At 46.1% G+C, this 16,363-nt stretch overlaps 1 protein-coding gene across 1 annotated transcript; it reads left to right on the top strand.

Moving 5' to 3' along the window:
- The first annotated feature begins 8,681 nt into the window (after positions 1-8,681).
- Positions 8,682-13,275, top strand: DUSP6 (dual specificity phosphatase 6). Its single transcript, XM_027680369.1, has 3 exons — positions 8,682-9,331; positions 9,930-10,367; positions 11,758-13,275. The coding sequence occupies exons 1-3, from the start codon at positions 8,929-8,931 to the stop codon at positions 12,063-12,065; spliced, it is 1,149 nt and encodes a 382-aa protein (XP_027536170.1). The 5' UTR covers positions 8,682-8,928; the 3' UTR covers positions 12,066-13,275.
- Positions 13,276-16,363: the final 3,088 nt, after the last annotated feature.

Below are 16,363 nucleotides of genomic sequence, written 5' to 3'. Positions count from 1 at the left end.
GGAAAGGAAAGGAAAGGAAAGGAAAGGAAAGGAAAGGAAAGGAAAGGAAAGGAAAGGAAAGGAAAGGAAAGGAAAGGAAAGGAAAGGAAAGGAAAGGAAAGGAAAGGAAAGGAAAGGAAAGGAAAGGAAAGGAAAGGAAAGGAAAGGAAAGGAAAGGAAAGGAAAGGAAAGGAAAGGAAAGGAAAGGAAAGGAAAGGAAAGGAAAGGAAAGAAGAAAAGGTGTTGAGGGTGGATGTGATGATAAAAATGCTGATGGGCCCTTGCATTCAGTGGCAGTAATTAGCTTTACCATAGTAAATTCCAGGCATATGGCATATCAACTTTCGCACCCTCTTATATGGTTTAAAATGGTTCTCACAAATGTTCGTCTCACTATAACTGTGAAAAATCTCCTCTTTTCTCAAGAATAAAACTGCTCCAATATCTTGCCCTGACAACTGACACTTAAAAAAATGCCTCCCAAATCCAGTTAAGGCAATGATGTGTGTTTAATGCAAGAGAACAACAATTAGTGTATTTTTGACTGAAAAGAACTCAGTTAAGCTGCCAGAAATGTCAAAAGTTCCTCGTTACCCTGACACTTACGTAATTGTTCTGAGAACACCCACATGCCAGAATAGACCTGCTCCACCAAAAATTGCAGGGCTGACTCACTGAGTGTTCCTCTATGTATCTGAAGATCTAACCATCTAGGATACATCATCCATAGCATAATTCTAATGTGACTTCCCTGATTCAAAAAAGTTACACTTCACTCAGGGGAAAAAAAATAAATCTATATCTTTGGGATCCTGTCCCCCCATCATGGAAGAAGCAGCAAAAAATGGCAGCACTGCAGGCGGTATCTGCTCTCCAAAGATCTGCCTGAGCCCCATACAAGGGCGAGGCTGGGGTCAGATGGGGCTGGCCATGGTCTTCTGGATTGCTGAAACATGATACAGGAGCAGTTGTACCTACAACCCACTCATTTTGACCTCTGTGCTGTGTAATGTTCACCTTTCTCAATCCAATTATTACAGCTGGTCATGAACTTTCTTATCCGCAGGAAAGTGTTCCCCTCCATGCAGCTCATCCTAACCCTGTGCTAAGACACTAATCTGGTGCAGACTGGAAAGGGAGCAGGGTACTGTTGAATCCTAGTCCTTGCTTCCTGCACATTTCTTATTCCCATTCAAATCTTGTTGAGGTCCAGAAATGCCTAACCTCTCTGATCTGATGGGACTACCATGGAAAATAAAGCAGATTGCTGCAAACTGGGACTAGAAGCAAAACCAAAATAACCAACCAATATTTTAAAGATTACTAGACGAAAACCTCTAAGAAAAAGCAGGAAGGCTCCAGCATATCCCTGGAAAGCTTAGGGTGTAGGCATCTCTACAACAACCTCTTGTGAACTCTTAAACAGAGATTTATGTGCATAATTTAGTCAGAATAATTTGTGAAAATGGTTTGTACTTTACAATTCTACTACAAAACTGCTCAGAGAAAGTAATATTTTAATATAATTTACCTTTGTGGTATGTTGGTTACACCAATGTACCAAATGTGCCAAATGAGTAATAAAAACTGTGACCACGAACAGTACTGTAATCATCATGTCATTGCGTTCTGACATAACAAGCAATGACCTGGTATTTGGATGTGACAGTTCTACTATTAAGTTCTCATAAATACGTAAGCATACTAAAACCAGGATAAACTTAACAACAGTAACTGTCTTGTCAACATTTGCAGAGACTACACTTATATGCACCCAGTCTTCAAGACATATTTTACACTGCAAAGCTCTTAAATGCTGAATCAAAGATGAAGAAAGAACTACCATACCCATTTATGGCTATACCTTGAGATGTATGCCTTTCAAAAGGACTCTGCACCCTAAATATATACCTTCCTAGTAATGCACACAACCCAATACCGCTCCAGACATTTTTAATACTGCTCCATGTTTAGGGCATTATCCTTTCCCCACTTGTTTTATTTACATCAAATTCTTTCTGCTGGTTTCCCTCTCCTACCGACCAAAGTCTCTCAAGCTTCCAGATGAAGAGAAATTACTAGGTTTGTCTGTGTGACTCAGGAGTTGTGGTGACTGACCTCTTAAGACCACCTTAGTTTGGTAGCTTTATTTTTATGTTCCAGTTTGTTTGTTTGTTTGTTTGCTTGGTTTTGGGGGGTGGCAGTGCAAAATGTAGCAAATAAACCACAAAGGTTTAGTGACTTATGTCACATTCCACTCCCTGGAAGCCAATACCACCGGTGCTTCAAATTCAACATGCAATTGGAACCTATTTTTTTTTAAACAAAGTAGAACATTTTAGCAACTACATCTGGCTGCTTCCCCCTCAACAAGTTTTTACCAGCCTTTTTTGACAGCACCAGGTCACCAGGGAAAGCCCCAGACTCAGTAATAAGGAAACTCTTGCTTCTGTCATTGCATTTACCCCATTTGGTGCAGGTCCTGCCTGGCCTTGAAAAAGTCTCTATAAGGGACTTTTCATTTGAGAAAAGTAAAACAGATGTGCTAAATGGGAGTTGCAGAGGCCAGGACATATATTTGTCCATGTGTCTCCCCCTGTCATGTCCTGCAGCCAAACTGTGTGCTTGACTCCATGGGGTCCCCAGGACACATTCCAGTGGCCATATAAAAAACAAACAGTGGAAATTGAATTGTTCATGCCTGGGTTGGACTACTAATTGCCTCACTTTGGAACCAGAATATAAGATAGCTGTACAGCATTTCTTTTCGTGAATATGCCTGTCCCAGGATGAAGATCTTTTTCTTACGTAATTTGCTGTCCCTGCTCTGCTCTCTGCACAGCTGATTTACCCTGCCCTGTGCAAATGCAGCCCTTGTTTACTCTTTTCCCGGTCTAGAACAAGCCTTCAGTCATCCCAGGGGCAGGGTTTATTCCCATGGTCAGAACAAGAGAGAGATTTGGTAGCAGGGGATTTTGTAAACACAGAGGAAAATAAATCTTTAGCACTGGGAAGAGAGAGCTGCTTTCTAGGCTTCCTTGATGCTGTCAGGTTTCTTCCTCATAGGATGAGTGAATGGGTCGAAAATGGGACAGTGCTATTGAAGGAAAATACTTTAGTGGCAACACTAATGCCTCCCCAGGTGACCCCACATGTTAGTGCCTAGTAAGCCAAAATGGGCAGCGCTAAAGAGATTATAGTATTTTCTCAGCAGCCTCATCTGGTGTGATGTATGTGCCCAGTATACTGTGATACACACTGTCACTGAATAACAGGCAACAGCAGGGAGAAACACATCAGCCTGCACAACATGAAAACACACTCTGGACACTACTGAACTCTTTGGTATTGGCAAAGAAGTAACATAAGCACATTGTTGTCCCTATACAAATAGCACAATATTCCTGCACCATGGATCATGACTTTTGAATAGGAATTACTCTATTCCTTAGCTAAGGTAATAGAACCATATAAATCTGCATCCTAGGCAGTAAGTGAATTTATTAATTTAATCACTGCCACCAATTTAATGGTGTGTCTGTATTTTTATGCAATCACAGTCGCCATAGCACTTCTATAATTTAGCATGCTTCTCTTTTTTGCCTGTATTATACAGTCCATTTTTTATTTGAAAGCTATCAAATTAACATGTAATTAATTATAAGGAAAGCATGCAGACACACAGCCTTCTGTTCTCTTCATGTTTATTATTTTTAAGAGAGAGCTGCCCACCTGCGCTACATTTCTTATGCCAGCAGAATGTAAACCACTGTGAAGTGATACACAGGTCAGTGCCACCAAAACTGTCACTACAAATGGCAGCATGTGGTGGGAAGAAAAAAAGAAGAAAAAAAAAGTTAGAGTGCTTGCCCAATATGAGGCTTGCTATATGTGTGCCTCATGCTGCTCTCCTACAAGCTTAGTTTTATCCTCTAAGTAGAGAATCCAACAGCCAGCAGTGAGCTGCTGTCAAACAAAACTGCTCACCTTTGCCCACCCTAAGGAACAATTTGAAGAACTCACATATGAGCTGCATTCAGAATGGAACTTTGTTTATGCTGTGAGAAGTCAAAAGAAAACAAAACCTCTTAAATAAATGCATGTCTGTAGTAGCTATTAAGTATTTTAAAGCATCATTCCTAAGTAATTGCTAATTACATTACTTTATTACAAGGCACAATTAAATATATGCTTGAAGTCATCCAGCTATTTGCCGTTTCAAGGAAAGCACTTAAGTCAAAAGGATTTCCTAAATGGTGTCATTCAAGTGTTGTATTTCTCCAACTTCAGGAATTATTTTAGGCTTGAATAATTGGACATTGAATAACCAGTTAAATGTAATTTCCATAAATTGTTTGTGCTTTACATAAAACAAATAAAATGCTTTATATGCTGCTTTTGTTCTCTCTTTGAGACATCTTGCACTAATGAGTTTTGCACCAGTGGCACTGTACTTTATTGGCAGTTTGGTCTAGGAGGACTTGTGTCTTTCTATTTTCAAGTAGATCATTCACACAAACCAACACAGACATACACTGATTCTCACTTTCAGTGAAATTAAAAGGAACTGTATAAAGGACTTACAGATAAACCTGAAGGTGAGAATCTCACAGACTGTAAGATAAGCATGTAAAAATTAGGGCTGGTTCCACTAGGCACCATTTAGAGACAGTGGAAAGAACTGAGTGGTTCGAGTGCAGTTTGTCCTCTCTGATGACTCTCTAAAAATGGTAAATAAGAGAAATAAATAAATAGGTAAAATGTGAACCTCTAACTTCCAATATCTAAAGCTGAATGACCATTTAGCTGAATCACAGGCATTTGTTCTTCCAGTCAAAGCTGACAGTCATGATCCTCAAAATTCATGCCTAAGTATGACCTGTCAGTGGAGAAACCTGTCCTCACTACATTTCCAGGCTCTTGCATTTACAGAGTTGAGCTGAGTTGGCATCTCAACCAAAATCCTGATGCCAGCACATTTCACACTCCTTGGCCTTCTTCAGCAGGCAATCCCAGAAAATACTGCACTTGCCCAACTTCAGGCAGTGCAGATACAGACGATGTCTCTGCCTTTTTGATTCAGGTCATCAGTGGGATGTGGAAAACCAAGGCTAGAGTCCCTGCTCTCATAAATATTGATTGATGCAACATGGGAAAAGCCTGACCAAAAAAGCAGAAAAAACTTTACTATTAATTTTATGCCCCATCTTCTCATAGAGAGACAGACTCCTATCAAATTCTTCTCCTAATCAAGTAGAAGAGAGGCATGAACTTGTACCTTTAGAAGAAGAAAGCATTTGCATGACAAAAAAAATTCTCATCCCTGATGTCTAAGGCAAGAAGAAACTTCATCAGTACTTAGCCTTGTGAGGATGCTTCTGCATTGCTGCCTTAATATCCCAGACTGTGAAGCATCTCAGAGAGGCCCAGTTGGCCTGGTTTCAAAATGTCATAGATACCTGCCTTTTGGGTACTTCTCTCTCCCATTACACTATGTAGATAGCCTGTCTGTCTAATTCAGGGCCAGAGCCTCTATTACAGGGAGACATGAAGGAATTGGGCAAAGCAACACTAAACTCTAATTGCCATCATCCATGCAATGCTCTTGTCCTCTCTGCATCTCTGGCCAAGACAAGCTCAGGTCATAGGCAGAGATCTATTGGAGCCTCTACATATGCTAAGAATGGGCAAAAGGTTTATGGTTCAAAAGCCAGCAAAATTGGCTATTTGTGATGAATCAGCTTTGAGCTGGACTGAAGAAGTCTTATTCACTGACAAGGAAGTAAAAAAACCCAACAAAATAAAAATAAATAAACACCCCCTCCCCATCCAGAAATTAACATTTCAGGGTTCAAAAGCTAACTGCCAACAAGTGGATGAATGAAGGGATCATGACTGACAGGAATAGGCTCTTCTTACTGCCCAGGTACTATAAAAGCTTCTGGAAGTTGAAGGATAAGTGATCTCCTGGGGAAGCTTGTGTTGTGTATCTGGTCTCTGACAAAGCATCAAATGGTAGCATGGTTAAATGAATCTGCTCCAGTATCCCTCAGTGACTGACAGGACAGACTGTTTCAGACAGAAAGAGGAAAAGTGAGTGCATACATACATGCAAACACAAAGACAACAAGGTGGCACATAGTTTTCTTTCTCCTTTAGAGTTCTTCAGTTGATGTGTGCTGAGGGAGATATTACTACAAATTCAAAGAGTGCTATTTGTATTTGACTTAACTCTGCTGCAAAATCTCCTGCCTGGATCCCAGCTCACCAAATGCCACCCTTAAACTGCTGCCATGCAATGAGCTGGCTGTAGCCACCACCATTACAAGTCTCTCCAGCTCCACTGCGAAAATACAACTCTCTGGAACGTACTTCATCTTATTGCCTTCATATAATTAACCTTTAATTCTCATAGTATTTCAATCAGATCTGAGAGTACTAAAGATAAAAATGTCTTTAAATTATATCATTACTTATTGTTGCATTACTACTAGGCAGGTATCCCCCCGAAAAATCCCCAACCTAAAACCAACAAAACTTAAATAAATAAAATCAAAGCCTCCTGCTTTCTGCTTTGATCTGTCCCTGTTCTGCTGCCCTGGACATTTAAACACCCTACCCTGAACACAAAGAGCTGAACAGCAAGTGAAGCACCTGGTAAGAACAGCCTGCAAACTCTTTAACAAGAGAGGGCAGGTCCATAGTGGGCAAGATGGACCGGACCATTTGTCCCCACTGAGCAGTGGAAAAGGTGTGTGGTGTGTGTCCAGTGAATTGAATATCAGTTCGAGGAAATCTCCTGGCTTAGAGACAGAGCAAGGTTTGCGTAATACTTCAGTCCCACTGTCAAGCCTCTGAAAAAGGTAGCAAGCAGGGATCTTCTCAAAATCCCTGCTGGGGAGGATGTCGTTAATGCCATCTGGGTGACAGCCTTGCTTCAAACTGCAGCGACTGATGTGCCAACTTTAATTATCATCACGGATGTTTCCTGTGTGGAACACACAGGATTGTCCATGCCACTATCTGTTCCGAGGGTCACACTCTCCAGCCACTCGCTACCTAAAGAACCTCCTTCAGCTGCAGTTAAAAATAGTGAGCCCTGAAGCGCAGCAGCAGTGGAAGAGAGATTAGCCTCTCCTGAACAATTTTACTTCCAAGCAGATGTTGGCGGCGGTATTAGCATTTAGGCCAGGCTTCTCTCGATTTATTGCCGCTCCTCGCTTTTCCCTTACCCACTTGGTAACACGCACTTTGGAATAACCGCCCCCGGCCCTCCGGCCCCTCTCGGTCCCTCCCCGGCGCCTGCTACCCCGGCGCCGCTCCGACGGGCCCCTAGCGCAGCCACCTCCCCTCCGACCCCCGGTACGGCGGGGCCCGCAGTGCCCTTCCGCCCGCCCGGGGCGAAGCACAGGACGGCGGCGGCGACGGAGGGGCCCCGCCCGGAGGAACCGGTGCGGCGGCCGGGGCCGCCAGGGCGGACGCTGCCAGGTGCGAGGGGGCCCCACGAGCCGGGCCGGGCCGGACCCCGCTGTGCCGGCGGCGGTGCCGGCGCTCCCCGCGTCCCGAGGGCGGCTGTGGGCTCGGCGATGGCGAAGGGCTCACGCCGAAGCCGGGCGAGCGCAACTCGATTACAGGCTACCTGGAGGAGCCGGCCGGGCCGAGGCGGGCCACTTTCCCCGGTCACGTTTTTGGAGTGGCCCGCCCGAGCTGCAGCATCAGTGCCTACAGGCAGCTCCTGCGGCGGCGCCGGCTCCCCGGCTGTGCTGCGTGCAGCGAATAAAGCCGGCCCGCGTAGGAAGAGATTAGCTCGGGGTTTACCCTTCACCCGCGTAGGGATCAGCCGAGGACAGAGCCCACCCGCCTCCCTAAAAACGGGATTCCCGGAACGCCCTAATGAAAAGCCGGGCCACGATCAGCGCGGGGAAATTAGGGGGGACACGGCCGACCCCCCCCAGGGTCTGACTTAGGGAGCGAAAATATGGAGGGAGAGAAAAGAAAAAGTGGCATTAGTGCCTCCGGCTGCGGCGGCCACTCCGCGGCTGGTGCTGGCGGAGGGAAGGGGGAGCGCCGGGCCGCGCCCCCTCACCTGCCCCCGCCGCCCCCGCCCGCCGCGCCGCGGCTGCCGCTTGTTTGCACTCGGCTTATCCGGAGCGGAAATTCCTTTCCGTTTTTGTGAATGACAAACTCATTAACGATTCATCAACACAACCTGTTCCAGCCGGCCCGTCGCCGCGGCAACAGCCCCTTCCGCGTGCCCCCATTGGCTGCGCCGGAGAATGTATCCATTGAGCGGGGCCGCGGTTGTGCCCATTGAGAGCTGAACGCTGCGCGGGGCCGCGGCCGAGGGCCTTGCGGGCGGCAGCCGGCGAGGGGAGGGGAGGGAAGGGGAGCAGAGCAAGGAAAGGGGCACCGACACCGCCGCGGTGTTTCCGTGCTGGACCGGGGAGCCCCGCTCGGCGGCACGTTAATTGGATTTCATTCACTCCTAGCGGAGGAAAAGCCCAAGGGCTCGGGCTGCAGGGGCGATTAGGCAGGTTCATTCAGGGCTTCATTGACAGAAAAAAGAGGAGACAGGGCAGGCTGGCTGCGGGCACGCAAGCACACGCACACACACACATACATACACACACATACACACACATACACACACATACACACACACACACACACATACACACACATACACACACATACACACACATACACACACACACACACACACACACACACACACGCCGGGGCCAGCGCTGCTTCTCTCTCCCCGTGACTCCACCGCCGCCCGGCGCGGGGGAGGCGGCGCGGGGGGGCTGCGTGATTCATTTTCCTGGGGCGGAGGGAGATAAGTTGTGCAGAGTTGGTGGGGTGCAGCCCGCCCGCCGAGCCAGCCGCATGCCTGTGTGAGAGAGAGGGGCGCTTCCAGAGCACGGTCCGCTCCCCCCGTCCTTCCTCATGCTAGATACGTTCAGACCCGTCCCTTTCGCGTCGGAAATGGCGATTAGTAAATCGGTGGCGTGGCTGAACGAGCAGCTGGAGATGGGCAACGACCGGCTACTGCTGATGGACTGTCGGCCGCAGGAGTTGTACGAGTCGTCCCACATCGAGTCGGCCATCAACGTGGCCATTCCTGGCATCATGCTGCGGCGGCTGCAGAAGGGCAACCTGCCCCTGCGGTCCCTCGTCGCCAGCAGCGAGGAGGACCGGGAGCGCTTCGCCCGCCGGTGTGGCACCGACACGGTAGTGCTGTACGATGAGCACAGCCGCGACTGGAACGAGAACACGGGCGGCGAGTCTGTGCTGGGGCTGCTCCTCAAGCGCCTCAAAGATGAAGGCTGCAAGGCATTTTATCTGGAAGGTGAGAAAGGCCGCGCGGGGTTGGGGGAGAGATCTCTGCCTAGGACTCGAGGCTGTGGGGGACGGGGACCGAGCCCCGAGGCTCTCTGCCCGGGGAAGAGAGTGGGGTATGAGTCTGCAGCGTCCTCCAGGCAGTGCACTGACGCGCCAGGAGGGCACTGATCTGTATAGGGGGCTTTTCGGCCGGCTTCATCCCCCCCGCCTACCCCCGCCATCCCTGTACTCGCTTCGGTTATAGGGAGACCTCGAGATCTGGAATCACTGTGGCAGCGTGGGGAAGACAGGACTAACAGGGATCTCAGCATGAGCCCGGCAGAAGGAATTGCCGAGACATCTCTTCAGAGGTCCCCGCAGGGCGAAGCGGCACAGAGCTTTAATCTTGAATGTGCTGAGCCCTCCGCCGCAGCGGGAGATTTTCTTAGCCTTTCCTTTAAGTTAGTCTGTCTGCGCGAGTGTGTATTTTTTTTCTTCTTTTTCCCGGAGCTCCTGAGAGCGCGAAACAGACGTCCCTTTGCAGACAGGGCTGTACCAGAGAAGTAAGTTGACTCGCCGTTTTATATCTGGCTGCATTTTTTTTTCGTCTTTGCTTTTTATTCCAGGTGGTTTTAGCAAGTTCCAGGCCGAGTTCGCCCTGCACTGCGAAACTAACCTAGACAGTTCGTGTAGCAGCAGCTCTCCTCCTTTGCCAGTCCTGGGCTTGGGAGGCCTCCGAATCAGCTCCGATTCATCATCAGACGTTGAATCTGACATTGACAGAGACCCCAATAGTGCCACCGACTCCGATGGCAGCCCTCTCTCCAACAACCAGCCTTCCTTCCCGGTGGAAATTTTACCCTACCTCTACTTAGGCTGTGCCAAGGACTCCACTAATTTGGACGTTTTAGAAGAGTTCGGCATTAAGTATATCTTGAATGTTACCCCTAACCTGCCCAATCTCTTTGAAAATGCCGGTGAATTCAAGTACAAACAGATTCCCATCTCTGACCACTGGAGCCAAAATCTGTCTCAGTTCTTTCCTGAGGCCATCTCCTTTATAGGTGAGACTTGGTTATTTGCTAACAGTTGTATGTCAGGAAGCAGAATTTGGGAGATTTCGGGCGAGAAGCGGTAGCAGCGTTTATGGCAGTCTCTGGAGGATGCCCTCTTTTCTGGTTTTAAAGCTGGCGTAAGTTTAGGGGCGGTTGGGGACTGTTTGGGGTTATTGAGGAGCCCCGGTGAATTGTAAACGACTTTTGCAGGTTGCAAAAGCATACCTGGTTTGTCTGGCTGTGGAATTCCCCCCTGAATCGTTTGTGGTGGAGCTGGAGACTGAGCACTCGAAGGATTGGGGATCTTCTTAAATCAGTTCCTGGTTGGGTGGGGGTGGGGGGAAAATGACCCTGGTTGATGGCTTATTTGCCCTTTTTTTGTTATTTTTATTGACTGGTTTTGTTGATTTTTTTTTTTTCTTCTTGAGGTTACTAAAGAGCAGTATAACAAAAAGAGACGATATGGAAAGCTAACTTTAGCTTTTAAATGCAAATTATTCATAAACGGTATCTCTCGCAAGTGTATAGTCAGAGCTTTAATTAAATCCCGTGGTAATAATAATATACCCTTCGGGCCCGGTGCCTCGGTCAGCCGGCCCTCAAACATCACCCATTAGCTCTGGAAACCCGTCCCCTTGAGCCTAAAGAGTTCTGGTTGAAATGTACACTCTTCTTAGTTTCGGGGAGGACTAAAACCATCCATCGGGGTGCGGTGGGGTGGGCATCGCATCTGTTAGGAAGCTGTGCTGTAATCCGGTTGAATGATACCGGTAATAGTGGAGAATGTAGGTAATCTGAGCCCAGCAGGAAGAAATGTGGGCTGGAAGCCACAAAGAAACTAATCTCCAGGCATTGTAATGCATTTCCTATTACAAAGGAACCCATTTTCAACCAATGTTGACATCCTGTTCCTCCTAATGGGTTGTCCCCTGTGACTTCCCTCATTCTTTTAAAATGCCTGAATACCTCCATTGTTAGCTGCACAACAGTTGGAGAATAATTTAATAGACCTTTGCAGTCTGCTAGTCTGTATAAAAGCCATTCAGTGACATATTGCAGGATTTCCATGCTGGGGCAAGGGGACTGTAAGAATTTAAAGGCAAATCTGCGGGCAAAAGCGTGTATTTTAAAACTGACTTTTAAAACAGTGTCATGCAGCGTGTCCTGCTCCCTTTGTCTCATTCTTAGCTTTCTCAGCTCTTGGACTCGGGTACTAGGGGGAGTGGATTCTCCTCTTGTCCTGGTTTTAAGCCACTAAAGTTAACTCTTGAGTTGCACTGCTGACCACTGGGATCAGATTCGTCCTTTCTTCCTACTTGATACTAATCTCATTTGTGTTGAGAGATCAGTTACCATGCCCTTGTTTTACGTGTCCTTCTCTGCCTCTGTCTCTGTCCAGATGAAGCACGGGGGAAGAACTGCGGAGTCCTGGTGCATTGCTTAGCAGGGATCAGCCGCTCGGTCACAGTGACGGTGGCCTACCTCATGCAGAAGCTGAACTTATCCATGAATGATGCCTATGATATTGTCAAGATGAAGAAGTCCAACATTTCACCCAACTTCAACTTCATGGGCCAGCTGCTGGACTTTGAGAGGACTCTGGGACTGAGCAGCCCCTGTGACAATAGAGTGCCGAACCAGCAGCTGTACTTCACCACCCCTTCCAACCAGAACGTCTTCCAGGTGGATTCCCTGCAGTCCACGTGAGCTCCTATCACCTCCCTTCTCCTGTCCATTTCATGGGATCACTCCTCAATGGTTTCTCTTTGGCAGTGATAAAGGAATGCAGCTTTCTCTTTTTCTGGCCTCTGCTGTCAAAAGCAGCTGCAAGGCAAGGAAAGGTTACACAGTATGGAATCGGCTATTGGAAAGGGAGGGAATGTGGTAAGCTCTCTGGGCAGGACCACAGTGAGCAGGCAGCAGGTGGGCAGTGTGCTCATCCCTGCTTGTGCAGTGGCTTGGGTCTGAGGACTTCCAGGGGGATAGGGTGAGGCTGGACAGGCTGGGCACATGTTCTCTAGAGACTGGAACTGTCCTTCTGCCCTCTCTGCTCTCAGATCTGTGACATACATCTTTGTCTTCAGTGAAGACTGGTTATTTTTGTTTGTTTGTTTTAATTTAGAGGAGCCAAAGAAAGAGATTTCAGCTTAGTGTATTTGGAGTACTTGTTTGCTGGGAGTTTGGTAGTATTCTACTTGATCAATGTAAATATTTAACCTTAAATCAATTTGCAATTTTTTTTTTAAATTCACATATATTCAAAAAATCAATCCGAGGGACACCTGTGTTTTTGTTCTTTCCATAAAACCTGCTTTATTTGTTGTTCTTGTTGGTTTTTTTTTATGGCAAAGAATATATTTGCAGCATGCTGGATTTTATTCTTCAATTGAAGCAAGCTTTCCATGAGGGAGAAATGGCAATGGTGAGAAGTTTGCAAATTATGTTTTGTGAGCAAGTAGAGTCTCTTCTTTCATATATCTTTTCCTTGTGGTGATTTTTTTTCCTCATGCTTTTGATGTAGGTTCCACATGATACATATATATATATATTTTTAAATTAAATTAATTTTTTGCCTTACCTTTTGTAAATAGATCATCTGGGAGGAGGTTTGTCTTTGAATGCGAAAGATTTTTGATCACTTTTTAAAACTTTCAGATGTGCTAAACAGTGCATTACCTCTGTACAAATTCTTCAGGGAGCTTCACCTCAAATGCAATATTTTGCGTCTTTTCTTTTTTTTTTTAATAAAACTGGAAGTATGTGCGAACATTTGTACCTGCGTGTACGCACAGTGAACCTGCACATGGTTGCCAATAAGGGAGAGTCTAATTCACAGTGTAAAAGTTTTAAGAAGGAATTTATTATAAGAATGTAAAACCTTAAATTATTAATAAATAAATAACTATTTTTGGCTATGGAGAACCTGGCTGGTTTATTCCCCTTTTCGCCTCTGTGTGGGTGTGGTTAATTGCACATACACATGGTTATGTTTAAAGGTAATGATTGCTTTCAATAGCTTTTGTACAGCCCCTAAGACAATAAAGCCTTGATTGCCCCTTTGGTTCACTGGTGCCTAAATGGTGCATGTACTGGATTCTCATCTTGCTTTTGTGAAGGGAATGCTTTTGAAGGCCTTAACTTAGTTGCAAAATATTCCAGCATCTCTTTACTACCCTGAGGATGCACCTCACTCTGGGCCATAAGAGTTTTTTCTCATTATTATTATTATTTTTAAGAATAAGGAGCTGCTATTTTCTGGGTTTGTTTATGACTTTTGGCCATTCTACTACAGATGCTCTCCTTAGCTGTCTGGCAGAACTCATTTCACCGAGATCCATCAACATTCTGCAGCCTGTAAATTATTTTTCTGTTGCCATTCAGCCACCTTGCAACTTAATGAAGGCATGGAGTAAAAGTCTCTATATAGCCTTAGTCAACTCATTTTCTTTTTGGACCCTTCAAGTAGTTCTGTCTGCAGAAGGAAAAAGGGGGATTATAGCAATTGCAAAACTTCCTGCTGCAACTTATATTCATTACCATCCTTCCTGATGAAAAGTGGTCCAAGGTAGAGTGGTGCCAAAATCTGTGTGCAGTACCATGGTGAGGGGCTGATGCTACAGCTGGGGCTGTCGGCTGAGGTTCTGCAGAATTCCTGGCAGCCAGAGCACATCTCAAGTAATTTTAGAAACTGCAAGTGTGTGAAATGAAATGCAAACAAGACATGGGAAAAAAGTGAGTCAGTGTCTCATGCAGTAGTGGCCTAGATTGAGTGCATAAACTGTAAAAGTAGAAGTGGGTTGCAGTTGAACTTGGCTTGTGCTAATCCAGTTTTGAACGGTTTCCGCTCTTGGCATTCCCTATGCTGCTCTGTTCAAAGTGGAGATTTGCAAGCAGCTCTAGCAATTTCCTGTCCAGCTGCAGCTCAAGTGACTCCCTTGTTTTTTTTCTTTTTTTTTTTTTTTTTTAATATGGTCTGTGGATAATTTTAGCCAGTTTCCTCTTTGTGGATTATTAATCTGCTTTCCTTGTAGAACCTACATAGCTGTGTCCCTACTGTTCTGCTGAAGTTAACAGATGGCCTCCCCGCCACTTCCTCTCATTTCGCTGTGGGTTTGTTGTCAGGCCACTTCTGAAATTAATAGTGTTTTCTGGCCGGCTGCCACAGGCCATTACCACAAAGGGGAAGTAACACATCTGAATAGCAGGAAGCCGGGCAGGGTCACAGCGTGAACTGAACCTGTTGAGTGCAATCAGGCCTCTCCCGTTTGGCAAGTGTATGGCTCCTCTTCCCTCCCCCTTTTTAACACGCCTTGAACAGAGAAAGGACTGACACCAAATGCCTCAGCTGTTTGCACCAGGCAAATATTTCCGGCTGCAGGGGTTGTGAATGTTAATTGTGACTAGGTACCCGTTAAGGTGAGGGCATAAAGAGCAGTGAGTGGCTATGGAGCCTAAGGGAGGAGGGCCTTGGCTTTCTTTGCAAACTGCTTTGAAAAGTTAATGCTCAGAAGGGCTTCCTGTTTCCTTCCTGCTGCACCAAATGACTAACACCAAATGGGTACTTCTGCAATTCATCATTTTTCACAACAAGCAAGCACAGAAGACCAGCTTTGCTCAGATGCACACACATACAGCAGAGTCAGGCCGAAAACTTTTTCCAGACTTTTTCTCTAGCAAGGCCTGAACCAGGGCTGTTTCAGACCATTGACTGAACTTGAACCAGGACTAGGCGAGGACAACTTTGGTCACAGGCAACCCCAAAACAGAGCTGGAGCCAACCCAAAACCTGGTTCAACCTCTGGTTTTGCTGGGGGTGTTCACAATCACGTGCTGGCTCTGAGTTACAAGTGGTTTGGAGGGAAAAATGGTGAGGGCTCTCACCAGCAATATTGACCATCCCCACACAGGCTCCTGAGTAACTCTCTTCCAGCATGCTGCAGGGAATGGTTCATCCTACATAAGAACTTATCAGCTCTTCTGAGGCTGGGCTCTGCTTGCTCCTGCAGTGTGTTCCCTGTTCCCCTGGCCAGTCACACCACCTCTGCCTCCGCAGTACTTGTTTCAAAATAAATCACTTCCTCTCTCCCCTGCCTCATTTCAGCCTTGCTGGGATGGGGCAGAGGTCTCAGGCTTCTGGGGGGTTTGGCAGCTGTTGCAGCTCCTCAGCTGGTGAAGTAATTTGTAAAGGGAAGAATAAATCCTTTGTGCCTGTAGGGACAGGCCTGATGTGTACAAGGGGGAAGGAAATATCCCCCCTTTGCAGCTAAGAAAATTCCAACCTGCTTCATATTATAATGTGGTAATGTGAAGTATGGAAATCTTTCAGAAGCTATGGAAATACTAGGAAGGAAAACTGTACCCTTAGGAGTCAGCAGGGCTTTCTCACATGACCCATCTCTACCTTAATTACAAAGGATGAAATTGTGTCCTGTGGCATCCATGTCCCCTTTGCTCTGGTAAGGCCAAGATTTCCTAAAGGAAATGTTTGGGTGCACACTAGATGCTAGCACTTTGCTTTTCATTTCCTGTGCATTAATGACGAGTAACTCATTGTGGTGGTTTCCCTTCTTGCATTCCTCTTTCCCACTCACGCTCTTTCAAACCACTCAATGGTCACCTTCAAAGTGTTTTCTAAGTCTTTCTGGTTTTTGTTGTTGTAGCCATAATTTTCTCTTTCCCCATACTCATTCTTGTGCCTTTTAATGCTGCTCTACCCCTTATGCCTTGGTTTCTTCTGCTGACCTTTTCCTAAGCTCCATAGTTCTGACTTCTCATTCTTTTTCTTACCCTTTCTCTTTTCTCTGTTACTCTCTTGCTGTTTTCCTCATATTTCCTAAATCAACTCCTCTTACTCCCAACCTTAAGCCTTCCTGGTCCTCTTTGTTTTCACAGTGAAGAGCAGGATGAGTCTCATGAACTCGGTCAGTTATAGTGAACTATAAGAAAGTTATATGAGAGGAAGAAGTAAGAAAATACCTCTGCTGTCCTCTTTCCACTTTCTAGCA

The sequence above is a fragment of the Neopelma chrysocephalum genome, unplaced genomic scaffold (assembly GCF_003984885.1).
Source record: "Neopelma chrysocephalum unplaced genomic scaffold, ASM398488v2 Primary Assembly neopelma1_59, whole genome shotgun sequence".
Lineage (NCBI taxonomy): Eukaryota > Metazoa > Chordata > Aves > Passeriformes > Pipridae > Neopelma > Neopelma chrysocephalum.
This window is presented reverse-complemented; position numbering and strand designations above follow the sequence as displayed.